The 14,746-nt window shown below is 45.2% G+C and overlaps 1 protein-coding gene across 1 annotated transcript; it reads right to left on the minus strand.

Moving 5' to 3' along the window:
* Nucleotides 1–1,107: 1,107 nt before the first annotated feature.
* Nucleotides 1,108–10,904, minus strand: LOC102817915 (lymphocyte antigen 6K-like). The gene is made up of 6 exons (XM_006830856.1): nucleotides 10,895–10,904; nucleotides 10,402–10,586; nucleotides 10,235–10,346; nucleotides 9,739–9,837; nucleotides 5,444–5,542; nucleotides 1,108–1,391 (listed from the first exon to the last, which is right to left on the minus strand). Exons 1-6 carry the CDS (start codon nucleotides 10,902–10,904, stop codon nucleotides 1,108–1,110), a joined length of 789 nt encoding a protein of 262 aa, XP_006830919.1.
* Nucleotides 10,905–14,746: the final 3,842 nt, after the last annotated feature.

The raw sequence follows: 14,746 nt of genomic DNA on the forward strand, positions 1-14,746 counted from the left end.
GATCAGTTGGGTCCTTACAGTCGCTATGGGTCAGAAGCAACTCAAAGGCACCAAACCCCTTGCTATGCTCAGAATCGGTTACAGATGAGATCATTGTGATCTGTAAAGTTTTCATCTGCTTGTTTTTGGGAGTCGGTTGACAGGCCTTTCTAGATTGTGTTAGCATGGAAGCTTCGTTGAAATCTGTTCAGCATCCTAGCAACACACAAGTCCATGCTGACAGACAGGGGATGTCTGTGCTTGGAGTACACAGGTCAGGAATCAAGGTGAGAATTCTACCACTGACCCACCAATAACACAAGACAACGAAGAGTTGTCATCAGGCCGATTTGTGGCTTTCAGATTTTGCTGCCCCTTCAGTCATTAGTTTCTTCAAAATTATCCTTTGACCTAGTTTCCTGACATGTTCTTACTTTTTTTGACTCGTCTCTCAATAGTTATGAAGCCTCACTGGCCTTCTGGCTGTGCCCTACATGGTTTCCCTCAAAGAGATCCAGTTTCCCAACTGCTGTAGTTAGTCCTTGCCCCGCCCATAAAATGCTCATGAAAACAAGTCTCTTTTCTGCATGAATGCCCCTTGTCATTGTTGTTAAGTGATGTCAAGTTGGTTCCAACTCATAGTGACCCTGTGTGGAGTTTCCAAGGAGCAACTGATGGGTTAGCAGTCCAGTGCTTATCCTGTAGCACCACACCATGACACCTCTAAACTGACGAGTACGATGCCAACCTGCAAAGAGCCAACTCCACCCTCTTGCCATACACAAGTTTCTCCTACAACTTTGGCTTGTTGTGGCCTTGTCCCTAGGGCAGCCCTGTGTGGCCTGGCCTCCAAGTGTGCTGGCCTTCCTTGGGTCACATCTGACAGTTCACACCAGATGCTCATAGGTTCCTTATGCTGAAATGTTAAGACAGAAATCGAGACAAACAGCGGTGGTCAGCATCTGCAGAGCCCTCAGAGTTCCCCAGATTGCCTCATCTCCCAAAGCCCCTGGGAAATCAGACCACACATTTAGCAAAGCAAAGTAGTTTAATGACACAAGCGCTCCAAGTCTCTAAGTACACATGTCCTGAAGGCTTGGTCTGAGGCTCCTTGAAGCCTCCAGGCTCTCACGACAGGCTCAGGCTCAAGACAACAGAGGCCAGCATCAGGCACATGGCCAGTCCAGCCCTACTGCCCTGTGTGGTACTGGAAGACTCAACCATCTCCCTGAAGGCAGTTTCGTTTATCTCTGGCCCATACTCATTGCACAAGGAATCTTCACAACACTTGGCGTATAGGAAGGCTGTGGGTTTCAAAAGGATGAACCTCTGGAGAGATGGAGCAGGCATTTCAACGACTGGGCAGTACTGCGAACACTGCTTTGACATGATAAAGAAACGTGCAAATATTTCTAAAAAGAAAGAGAAAAGGGAAACATGAATGTGGTCCCGAGGCTGTTTCTGTCCCACTGGCACCTAGTCCCCGGATCGCTCACTTGAATGTGGAAGCAGGGACCATCACCAGGCAGGGGCTTCTTAACTGCTCTGGGGGGTGGTCCTAGGCCTGTCCAGACTGGAAGGGGTTTTTTGGTTTGGGAACACACAAGCTCTCAGTGCCCAAATTTCTGACCCAGACGGACACAAGGATGCAGCCATAACCCCTCAGCCGGACAGAGCCGGAGGCAGAGCCCACAGGCAGGCACCTGACTCCATGCTGGTTCAGATAGTTAGCAGTTGCAAGGGACTGAATTGTGCTGCCGGAAAACACAGGTTGAAATCTTGATCCCGTTGTGATGCTGTGGGATAATGCACTGGACCAGAAGGTCAGTTTGAACTGCAAGGTTTACAGTTCAAATTCAATAGCTGCTCCTCAGAAACTCTATACAGGGTCACTAAGAGTCAGAACTGACTCAAAGGCACTTAACAACAACAATACCTATAGACACAATCTCATTTGAGAATACGGTTTTCCTTGTTATGTTAGTGAGACCCTCCCTATCAGTATAAGATGTGTCTTCAACCAATGACTTTTTGTTGTTGTTGTTGTCTTCTGGGCCAAAAGATGAACCATTGCATACGGTTTAGGGCTTTGGCTACTAGGTTGAAATGAGCTCTTCAAATGTCTCCCATAAATACTTCAAAATCGTTAAAGAACCATATGTTTTGATCCTTCACTTTAGTCTCTTGAACTGCTGCTACTTAACATGTTTTCTAAAACAACCATTAGAATGTTTAATCATGGAACAGTGTTTATACTTAAAAGTAAGACAGCCAAGATCCCTAAAGCAATCCCTAAAGTACAAAAAGGCATGTTTATAAACATAAACTGTAGTAACATCTTTTCAAAAGACAAGAATAGCATTTAAATCCTTTAGAGACGTATGCCTGGAACTCTACCACTGACGTCACTGGTCAATATTCACAACCAACTTAGTGAGGATGTTGCCCACTGCCTAACATCTGTCTGTAGGACAGTTGGGGTATTTCTGCAGCGCATTCATAATTTGAGTATTACCCAAAAGTAGTTTCCTCAGCTGGTACGCTCTGTGCATTTACTGGAGTTCTTTCCTCGGGCTTTATTAATTCTAGTTGTAAGTGTTCAAAAGCCTTTATGACAACAGGTTTCTCAAAATTGTAAATGGAATGAGCCTTCCTTTGAATAAACTTCTGAAATTCATTACAGACCATTTGAAAATTAAAGGGCTCCTCTTCACCGATGTCAATTAAATATTTAATTACTATTATAAGACAAATTTCCAAGGCTGACAAACCATGTACACGATTTGCTTTAGAATTCATGCTACATAGCTGACTTGGCTCCATCCCATCTGATGCGTCATGACTGCGTGTGGTGTTGTTACACGATTGAAAGCACCAGTACCGTGCACAATGTTGGCACTGGAAGGAAGGCTTCCGCTGTACGTCCTGTATACTTCTCCCTTCTGAGAGACACTCTAGGATTTTTCGTGGTCTGACTCCCAACTCTCCTTCTTTCTGAAAGCTATCAGCTTCTTGCTTCCATAATTGCTTAATCTGAATAGTCTCATTCCACTTCTAAGCAAAACATTTGTTTGGAAAGTCTGCAGGTAGAGATGAGCTGTGGAAAACCAAATGAATTCATTAAGTGTATCTGCCAGTAGGAAAATCATGACCTCACTCTTTTTTCTGAGAGTTCCAAAATATTCAATCTACATGTAAGACCAACTACTACAACTGGAGTCTGTGCAGACTGAGAAATATAAAAAAGATTATGAAGTAGTGTTTGTTTTTCTGATGGGCAAAAAGATCAAATTCACCCAAAATGAAGATGACTGGGCAAATGCTAGTCCAATTACTGTTTTTTTTTTAGAGCTTGCAGGGGAAATGAAAGGTTCTCAGCAAAGCTTCCCATTTAGATGAATTTGTAATCTATTTTCACTCATATTTTCTATTTCCATGAGTTCCTTTAAAACATGATTTATTAACTTCTTTTTTCCTGACCCTCGGGGTCCAATCATGGACACAAGATTCCTTTCTCCACGGACAGCAGTTCTTGTTGGCAACTCCATTAGGTGTTTGCATTGTACCTGCAACAATCCAAACAGGTTACTATGGGAACTATGATGACAAAATCTGTCGTGCAAAAGTCTTTGTACCTGTGAAAGACACTCTCCATTATTCAGTTGTTACCCTTTGATGTATCACTGTTCATTTCAACAAAGTCAATCCAGGGCAGAGAAGGGGATCCAGCCTCAGGGATCCGTCCCCCTTTTCTATATCTCCTCACTACTTACTTAGGTTTGGCTTCACCAGCTACCGCCAACTGCATGCAAACATTCCCACTAACTGCAGTGACTTTTAAGACAAAAAGAAGAGATGAGACACAAAAAGAAGTACAGGTGGGAGGAGGGAGACAGATGCTTGCCAAGGCTATAGAAGCTAAGACTAGGACCTTCGCTCAGACAGACTTCTTCTAGAGCAGGGACCTCCCAAACTGACAGAAAACACATTTCTGCGTTTCAAAACCACCTACTTGTTTTTCTGTTACTGAAGCACCAATGAAAACGGAGAGCTCGGCTGCTATTCTCTTATGTCTTCTTCTGGAAGCTGTGTTCCATGCATGCTTATCAAGTTCACCCTGGATAAGCGGAGTTGTTAGGACTGCTTTAGCACCTCATCGACTTTCTGGGACACTTCAGAAGGGCTCTGAAAGCAACTGAAATTGGGATTTTCAGCTCCACCTCCAACGGAGTCTTTGTGAGACTGGGAAGTTCTCAGGGAAGCAGGAACCACAGGCCAGTGGTTTCCAAGATGTTTCTCAAGTGTTGCCTTTCACAACATCTCCTAGGTACAGCATCCCTTGTAAAATCTAACCACATATGGAGGTTTTTAACATTCTTAAAGCTTCATTTTTTTATTTAAAAAGAAATGGAACGATATTGCTACTATTTCCTTCCTTAAGAAATCAGTTGTGGTAAGTTGACTTTGACTCCTGGTGACCCCAAGTGTGTCAGAGTAGAACGTCACTGCATAGGCTTTTCCATGGCTAGTTTTTTGGAAGTGGATTGCCAGCTCTTTCTTCTGAGGTATCTCCAGATAAACTTCCATCTCCAACTTTTTGGCCAGCAGCTGAACATGCTCACCGTTTAAACCCCCATGGACTCCGTTTTCTTCCATGACCTACCCACCGTGTCCTCTTGACAACTGCGTGAGCACTGGCTCTGACTCAGTTGCTGGCTTCTTGGGACTTTACTCTTCACATCTGAAGAGAGGCTATCTCTTAGCTATCTAGTGGTGCATTGGTAACAACCACAAAACCCCCACAAGTTGATGGCTTTAGCAAGCAGGAGTGTGTTCTCTCATAGTTTAGGAGGTTAAAGGTCTGGATTCATAGTGCTGGACTACGGGAAGGCACTCTCTGTCAGTGTCTCCTGGTTCTAGGAGGCCCTCAGTACCAGGATCCCAGACACAAAGAATGTGCTCCTCTCTCGGGCTCTACTTTTTTATGGTAATCGGTCCCCTCAGATCTCTGACAGCTTGTTAAATCCCCCTTTTTTTGTGTCCTCAATAGAGATACTTCCTAATCCTATAAGTTATACCCTGCCTCATTAACATTTGTTGTTGTTGTTAAGTGCTGTGGAGTCAGTTCCAACTCATAACGACCCTGGTGAGTTTGAAACGCTAACCTTGGTTCAAAACTGACCTATCGGTCCAGTGTTGTATCCCACAGCACCACTCTTGCCCCATTAATATCATAGACATTACGGTTTACAACATAGAAGATAATTACAACACACCACAAGAGAAAGACCAATTACATAATACTGAGACTCATGGACCAGCCAAGTTGACACATTTTGTGAGGGATACAATTCAATCACCAATGGGTCCCTTTATATGAACTGTTCTTGGGTAAGGGGAACTAGACAGACGCTTGCTCTGAGGTGGATGTGACGAACATGCAAATACAACGGGAGATACGTACTCGTGGCAGCAACAACACAGTATCTGTCTGCGTTTTCACATTTCACAGGGTTAGTACATACGAAAGTATTTTCTCTCTCGCAAACATGACAGTTCAGTGCTGAAATGAGAAAGACAGTGAAGTGTTCGGGTCCTGCACTGCCCTCCTCACCCGGTCAGCACAGAGCAGGCAGGCTCTCATCTTCCCATCTCCCAACAGCCCGCTCCCATTCCACCCATGGACTACATACACCTCTATGTCTTCTCTCTTGTGAGCTCCCTCATTTATCCAGTGTGTGTCTGATCAGACACCTATATCCAGACACACCCAGATCCACTCTCCATACCACCACTCGTCTGTCAGTTTCCTACTGTGGTGGCTTGTGAGTTGCTGTGAATCTGGACTCTATGGCACGGGTATTTTAAATAGCAGCAGGGCCACCCATGGTGGACAGGTTTCAGATGAGCTTCCAGATGAATAGCAGTGAAGCACTGTCAGATCTAGGGCCAGAATATGAGCCCCTTAGGTTGGAAGACACTCAAAATGATACTGGGGAAGAGCTCCCTCCTCAAGGTACAGTTGACCGTGATGATGCGAATGGAGTAAAGCCCTCAGGACCTTCATTTGCTGATGCGGCACAACTCAAAATGAAGAGAAACAGCTGTAAACATTTATTAATAATAACAACATGGAATGTATGAAGTATGACTCTAGGAAGAAAATTGTCAAAAATGAAATGAAACTCATAAATATCAATATTCTAGATATTAGTGAGCTGAAAAGGACTGGTATTGGCCATTCCGAATCTGACAGCCACATGGTTTACTATGTTGGGTATGACAAATTGAAGCGGAATGGTGTTGCATTCATTGTCAAAAAGAACATATCCAGATCTGTCATGAGATACAACGTTGCCTGTGATAGGATAATATCCATGCACGTACAGGGAAGGCCAGTTTAATACCACTATTATTCAAATTTATGCACCAACCACTAAAGCCAGTGAGAATGAAATAGAAGAATTCTACCAACTTCTTCTATTTGAAATTGATCAAACATGCCATCAAGATGTATTGAACATTACTGGTGACTGGAATGCAAAGGCTGGAAACAAAGAAGAAGGGTAAGCTGTTGAAAAATATGGCCTTGGTGATAGAAATGATGCTGGAGCTCGCATGATAGAATTCTTCAAGACCAATGATTTGTTCATTGCAAATACCTTTTTTAAACAACATAAAAGTCAATTATACACAGGGACCTCACCAGATAGAATACACAGATATCAACTTGACTACATCTGTGGAAAGAAACAATGGAAAAGCTCCATATCATCAGTGAAAACAAGGCCAGGGGCAGACTGTGGAACAGACCATCAGCTGCTCATATACAAATTCAGATTGACGCTGAAGAAAATGCAAGCAAGTCCAAGAGCCAAAATATGGCCTTGAATACATCCCACCTAAATTTAGAAATCATCTGAAGAACAAATTTGATGTATTAGACACTAAAGACCAAAGAACAGAAGAGTTGTGGGATGACATCAAGAACATCATATGGGAAGATCGGAAAAGGTCATTAAGAAGACAAGAAAGAAGGAAAAGACCAAAATCGGTGTCAGAAGAGACTCTGAAACTTGCTCTCCAGCGTAGAGCTGCTAAAGCAATGGGAGAAGGGAGGAGGTACAAGGAGCTCTGGTAACGTAGTGGTTACGAATCTGGCTGCAAACCTCAAGGTCAGCAGTTCGAAACTACCAGCTGTTCCGTGGGAGAAAGATGAGGCTTTCTGCTCCCGTAAAGATTGACAGCCTCAGAAACCCTGTACAGGGTTGCTATGAGTCAGAACAGAATCCACGACACACAAACACCACCACCACACAAGAGCTAAACACAAATCTTCAAAGAACACCTATCTCAAGAAGACAAAGTCAAATATTATAACAAAATGTGCAAATGACCTGGAGTTAAAAAAACCAAAAGGGAAGAATACGCTCAGCATTTCTCAAACCCAGGGAAGTGAAGAAAACATTCAAGAATCGACTCGCGGTACTGAAGGATTCTCTAAGCAAATTATTGAATGATGCAGAAAGCATCAAAAGAAGATGGAAGGAATACACAGAGTCACTGTACCAAAAGTAAATGGTTGATGTTCAACCATTTCCAGAGGTAGCATATGATCAAGAGCCAATGATCCTGAAAGAAGAAATCCAAGGTACACTGAAGGCATTAGCAAAGTATAAGGCACCAGTAATTGATGGAATACAAATTGAAATCTTTCAACAAAGTGAGGCAGCACTGGAGACACTCACTTATTTATGTGAAGAAATTTGGAAGACAACTACCTGACCAACTGACTGGAAGAGTTCCGTATCTGTGCCCATTCCAAAGAGAGGTGATACAACGGAATGCAGACATCATTGGACAATCTCATTGATATCCCATGCGAGTAAAGTTTTACTAAAGGTAACACAGAAATGAATGCAAGCATACATTGACAGAGAGCTTCCAGAGGTTCAGGCTGGATTCAGAAGAGGATGTGGAACAAGGGATATCACTGTTGACAATCAGATGGATCTTTGCTGAAAACAGAAAATACCAGAAAGATGTTTATCTGTGTTTTATTGACAATGCAAAGGCTTTCAACCGTGTGGATCATGACAAGCTATGGACATTGCAAAGTATGACTATTCCAGAACACTTAATTGTTCTCATGAGGAACCTGTACACAGACCAAGAGGCAACTGTTCGAACAGAACAAGGGAACACCAAATGGTTTAAACTTAGGAAAGGTGTGCGCCAGGATTGTATTCTTTCACCATACTTATTCAACTTGTATTCTGAGTATATAATCTCAGAAGCTGGGTTATAAGAAGAAAAACGTGGCACCAGGATTGGAGGAAGACTCATTAACAACCTGTGATATGCAGATGATACAGCCTTGCTTGCTGAAAGTGAAGAGGACTTAAAATACATACTGATGAAGATCAAAGACCATAGCCTTCAGTATGGCTTGAATCTCCATTTAGAGTAAACAAAAGTTCTTACCACTGGACCAATAAACAACATTCTTATCAATGGAGAAAAGACAGAAGTTGTCAGAGACTTCGTTTTTCTTGGCTCAACAATCAACACTCATTGAATCAGCTGCCAAGAAATCAAACGATGTATTATTGCATTAGGAAAATCTGCTGCACAAGACTTCTTTAAAGTGTTGAAGAGCAAAGATGTCACTTTGAGAACTAAGGTGCCCCTGACCCAAGCCATGGTATTTTCAATAATGTCATATGCAAGTGAAAGTCGGACAGTGAATAAAGAAAACCATAGAAGAATTCATGCATTTGAGTTATGGTGTTGGAAGAAAATATTGAAAGTACCATGGACTGACAAAAGAACAAACAAATCTGTGTTGGAAGAAGTACAGCCAGAGTGCTCCTTCGGAGCCAGGATGGCCAGACTTTGTCTCTCCAGGGACAAGTCACTGGAGAAGGATATCTATGTTTGGTAAGGTGGAGTGTTGGAGAAAAAGAGGAAGATCCCCAGCAAGATGGAGTGGCACAGTGGCCACAGCAATGGGCTCATATGTAGCAACTATTGTGAGGTTGGCCCAGGACAGGGCAGTGTTTCGTTCTGTTGTATATAAAGTCTCTGAGTCAGCACCGACTCGATGGCACTGAACAACAACAACAGCAACTCTCCATTACCTGCACTGATATATGCCCCCACAACTCACATTCAAATATGCTCACACCCACAACCCTCAAGCAGATCCACGCCAAACAAGCTACACCCAGACACTCCGCACAACCTGAGACACCACAAATGTACACTCCACACGCCACCCGCACCCAGATAGTCTCCCTACAACCAGGCAAACCTATGCTTAGGTACAACCCAGACATACAACCACACCTAGATATACTCACACCCATACCCAGATACTCTCACACAGAACCAGACGCACCCAGACACAACATAGACACACTATCCAGCCACACACCTGTAGCCATCCTTGACTCATCTGCACACATCCACTAACACATATGCACACCCAGACACACATACCCATAGACACACACAGAACTCTGACACAATCAGACACACACCCAGACAGGTACACACTCAACCCTGGTGTCTCCCTTTCAACTTTCCCTAGAAAAACCAGGTGTTTGGTGTCTGCTTCACATGTCCTTTCCCTGGATCCTTGGAGCCTGCACCAGACCAGGCAAGTGTGCAGCTCCACAGGTGACACACTAGGGGGCCCTGTCAGCACCCTTCCCACAGCAGGCCCCCTCCCTGGCAGCCTCCCCTCACTACACTGACCGTTTTGCCGCTCAGATATGGTGACATTGGTTTCCGACTTCGCGAGATCCAGGAACAGGACCAGGATTAGGAGGAGTGCCATGCTCTCAGTGCGCCCCCCTGCAGGGGATGTGGGGGTCTGGTCAGCTCCCATCCCCCCTTCCTTTTCCTTCTCAACAGTGGGCCTGGTCTGGGGTGGCACGCACTACTTTCCCCACAAGACGCACTCAGCATTGCACCCTCCAGCCCGAGACCCCACCACTGCCTTTCAAAACAAGTGGGCCTGCTGGTTTTGCTCCCGGTCAGCGCAGAGTTCCCTCTGAAGACTTGGTCTGGAACCCCCTCTGGACCCACGGAGCCACCCCCCCCCCTGAACCCCACATGCCTCAGCACCAGGTCACCGGCTAACCCCCTGCCCCTCATCATCCCTCCAGAGAGACCAGACAGCATCACCCACAGGGAGGGACCCTGTGCCAGGCCAGTGAGTCGGGGGCGCGGTCGGGCACATGAAACCTACTCGCAGCCAGTGCCCCCCTTAACTCGGTCCCGCAGACGCCCCACTCAACTCCAATGACCCAGCCCCACTCAGTCCTTACTGGCCCTTCTGTCCCTACGCTGGCTGTGGTCGACTGGACCAGGGTGGAGGTCATATTAGGGCAAGGCCGGGACCTGGAGGATGCCCACCTCAGGCTTGGTCCTCTTTACTAGGCCACCGACGCGAATCTGCTGGGCTCCGCACTGCCCCCTTCCGGGCGCGCTGGGCTTCTTCTGGAATATTCTCCAGCAACTCACTGCCGCCTGGCCACAAGGGGGCGGGCGGGGCTTGAGGCCACCGGAATGGTGGGCGGAGTCATCCTGGGACTGGCCGCCTGAGGCGGGAGGCGGGTCTCCGCTAAGCCGCTACCCTCCTGCACCTCCCCTGCCCTGCGCCCCCTTTCCCAGCGTCCCTGGCCTCCTTCTCCACCCCATTCCCTGCCCTCCAACCCCCTCCCTCTTGTCCCCCAGGCCGCCTTTGCCGCTTCCCCACGCCGCTGGACCCCTTTCCTTTGCCCCCGCTTCCAGGGCCTCCTGCGTCTTCATCCACCGTTAATGTGCTGAGGCCCTGGGGCCCATGTCACCTAGGTTAGGAAATTCCTGCCATCCGTTTCTTGTACCCGCTTTGCAGACACTCACCAACCTGAGCCCATGTTCCGTCCACAGCTCTCCACCTCGGTTCTGGTTCTCAGTCACCTCCGGAGACAGTTACCCATCAGTTCGCAGAACTGTCCGTTTCTTTACAGCTGTGGTAGTTCCTGGTCTCCTTAAGTAAACACGCTTTTCAGAGTTTGTATAACAGTTGTCTATAATATAAAATGTGATTTCCCCCTGATATACTAGAAGGATAATTTCCCTAAAAACGAAATTGATGGTCAAAGGTTCAGTGCACTTGGCATCATTACTGCATCTAACCATCACACAGTTCTAGTGACATGTGACATGGCCTTTGCAGAAAAGCGTCTTGTCTATCCTTTTTGGGGGGTGGGGGGGTGGTATGTTATGAATTTAATTTGATTCCCTCAAAGTGGTGGTGGTGGTGTGCTGTGGAGTCGGTTCCGACTCATAGCCACCCTGTATAGGATTTCTGAGGCTGTAAATCTTTATGGGAGCAGAAAGCTTCCTCTCTCTCCCACGGAACAGCTGCTAGTTTTGAACTGCTGACCTTGAGGTTAGCAGCCCAGTTCGTAACCACTATAAGTATTGTTAATCCTAACCCCTATGATTGTGGTTATAAATCCATTTAGAATTGGGTTTTCTTCATTATGTCAATGAGGGCGTGTTTTAAATCAATCTCTTTTGAGATATAAATGCCAACTGAGCAAGGAATTGAGGAAAGCAGAGATGGGGGAAGATAGTTACCATGCCACATGATGGTCACCAAAGAATCAGGGAACAAGGACCTTCCCCCGATAGTTGACAAAGAAAACCTTCCCTGTAGCTGGCACACACTGAATTTAGACTTCCAACCTCTTAAATTGTAAGCCAGCAGATCCCCACTTGTGGTATTTCTGTACTGGCAGCACTGAGGAACTAGAACCAAGGACACGGGGCCACACAGCACCACTGACTCACCTCTGGAGCTTTGAAGAGCTGGTTATAGCCAAAGCAGACCAACCTGTACTTAGGAACATGAAAAACATCTGAGTTCAGAACACCAGGGACCCCAATAGCAGAAGACATGTGGTGGTGGGTCCTTCAGCACTGGACATACAGAGCCTGTTGCAGCTGAAAGTTTTAGCAACTAGTCTTGGATTTCCAAGTTAACACAAAATGATATTCCTGGAGGCTTGTGATGAAAAAAAGCCCTGGTGGTACTCTTAGATAAGCATTAGATTGCTAAACTAGGTCAGCAGTTCAAACCCACCAGTTGCTTCTCTGGAGAAAGATAAAGCTATCTGCTCCCATAAAGATTTAGTCTTGGAAATCCTATATAAGCTTGCTATGAGTCAGAATCAACTCCATGGTCATGGGTTTGATTTTAGGTTTTAGCCCAATCAGGATACTAGAAGGTGCTCTCTTCTGGATTGGCCACAGTGAGTTTCAAAAGGTGGACATGTCTTTAAGATCCTAGACCCCTATACCTGTCAACCTTGCTGGGAGAAGTGCAACTCCTCACCCAGGAGGACTGAGTTATAGTGTGTGAGACACCTTATTGGGTAGTGGCAGGGATGGGGTTACTCTAGGCTGAGAGAGACTATGGTGAACTCCATAGTGGAATGTTGGGGGTTATGGGGGAGTGTGGCATTGATCTCTAACAGTGTGGGTTTCATGGTCCCAGGGTGGGGTGGGATGGTGGATTTGTTTTCTCTGTAGTGCAGCTGGTTGGGGTTTACACAGATAAATATGCAGCTTCATGTCACACCAGTGATACAGGCAGAAATTGGCAAGAAGTAGAAAAAGACGTCAGCAGCAGTTTTCCCCTACTTGCACGACCTCTTCTTTCTCCCTCAAATCACAAACCCGGTCAGAAGCTAAGACTATAGTTAAATATTTGTAAACTGTCTCTGTGTAAAACCAGCTCCGTGACAATGAGCGTAGGGCAGAACTGAAGGCCCTGCTGCTAGTCCCAGCTACTGAAACTGACAGTGAAGAAAGTACAGAAAAATCCCTAACATTTGCCATCAAAGCACTGCGATTTGTACCCACATCCTTGCCTTGTGACAGGTGCTCATATTTTTGATAGATAATGATAGCGTAGTGGTTACGAATCGGGCTGCGAACCTTAAGGTCAGCAGTTCGAAACTACCAGCCGCTCCGCGGGAGAAAGATGAAGCTTTCTACTCCCGTAAGGATTTACACCCTCGGAAACCCTGTACAGGGTCGCTATGGGTCGGAACCGACTCGACGGCACTTAACAACAACAACAACAACATTCCTTGAAGCCTTCCTGAAGCCCTATAAAAGACCTTGACTTCCCTTCTTCTAGGAGACAGTTGGTAGCAGAGATCCATGCCCGTTTCCTTGCCTTTTGTGAAAAAGCAATAAAGTTGACCATTATTCCCAACCAGCAAAGCCTGTCTCAGAGTGTCTTTGATCTCCTGTATGTGGCAGGCAGAGGGTTCTGTTTGGCATCATCGGGTGGCAATAATGAACAAAGTGACATGACGCCTTGAAGTTGGCTTAGTAAGAACCAGGCATGTCATGTCTGTGCTATGGCTGTATCCACACATCAGATGGATTCAGAATTGACAGAACAAAGACCACTGGTCGTCACCAGGTGCTTGGTACATACACCTATTCTGCTGTGAAGGAATATAAAATGATAATGCATTCAACTGAGTGTGGTGTGCCAAATCTTCTTTCAATCACCGCCTTGGCTAAATGGGGTCATGAAGCATTTGTGGTTCAAGGTGAAATGAAATGAAACTCAAAAGTCCTTTAGGTGATGATTCTAGATGTTGAAGTATTTGAGAAAGCTTATTTGGATTTCCCTCATCCCCCATACACTGATATATTAACTTCCCCTCATTGTGTAACAAATTTGACAGCCTAGTACAACACCATAGTTGAACTCTCTTTATTGTTTGCATTTACTTGCTGGCTTGTTTAACTTGGTAAAAAAAAAAAATTCTAACTTTTTACTGTGAATTGAGTGAAGCTTAACGGACAAAATCATCAACTTTACTTGCAACCAATCCTACGTTTTGCTTCATCTCAATGATTACAATCCCCTCCCTACAACAAGAGTCAGCCTGTTTCTTACCGGTGCCTTCCCTTTTTTCAGAAATAAACAACGCAAAAATATTTGATGTGCACATACAAAACAAAAAAAGTATTTATTTAACTGTCCAAAGGGCACATTTTGCAAGCTAGCCTTTTGCCCACGGCCACACAGCCTTTCTCAGTCCATGGGCCTAGAGTCTGCAGTTGCTCTGTGTCGCCAATGCTGTCACCACTCTTCTAGATAGGATCTCATGCTCCCCGATGGCCCTGGGATCCTGTGCTTCTGAAATGAAAGATGAACTACTCCCCACTTTTAGTTACACATCTACAATTACAGTTGTAGCAATCACAATGAATCCTGCTAACAACTACTCATAATTAAATCATAAACTCCTATCAGCGTCTACCCCATACCCTTTCACCAGATCCATCCGGAGCAGAGGAAAGCTATTCAAAGGAGATTCTACCTTATCCACCACGTTTGGAAACGAAGTACACTCATGAAACTTGTAATCCAGCCACTTTGTGCCTTTGTAGCACCCCCACCCCATTTTTGATAGTCAATGTCTAGATTCCCTGTCCCTGTCAACCTAGTGCACTGAAGAAACAAGTCTGATCCTTGATATGAAGAATCCGTCTATTTCGGTTGGAATTTTGAGCAACTGCATCCATAAGCAAAAGTCCAGTTCATCAAATTGTAGTAATTTACACTTGCTCATAATATCAAGCATCTTTATCTTCATCTGGGTGAGTTCTGGTCAGCTTGTCATCCAAGCTAGGTCCAATGGGTACTAGCTGCAAGTTTGGGAGTTCACACACACCTCCCTGC

Source organism: Chrysochloris asiatica, unplaced genomic scaffold (assembly GCF_000296735.1).
Source record: "Chrysochloris asiatica unplaced genomic scaffold, ChrAsi1.0 scaffold00001, whole genome shotgun sequence".
NCBI classification, from domain to species: domain Eukaryota; kingdom Metazoa; phylum Chordata; class Mammalia; order Afrosoricida; family Chrysochloridae; genus Chrysochloris; species Chrysochloris asiatica.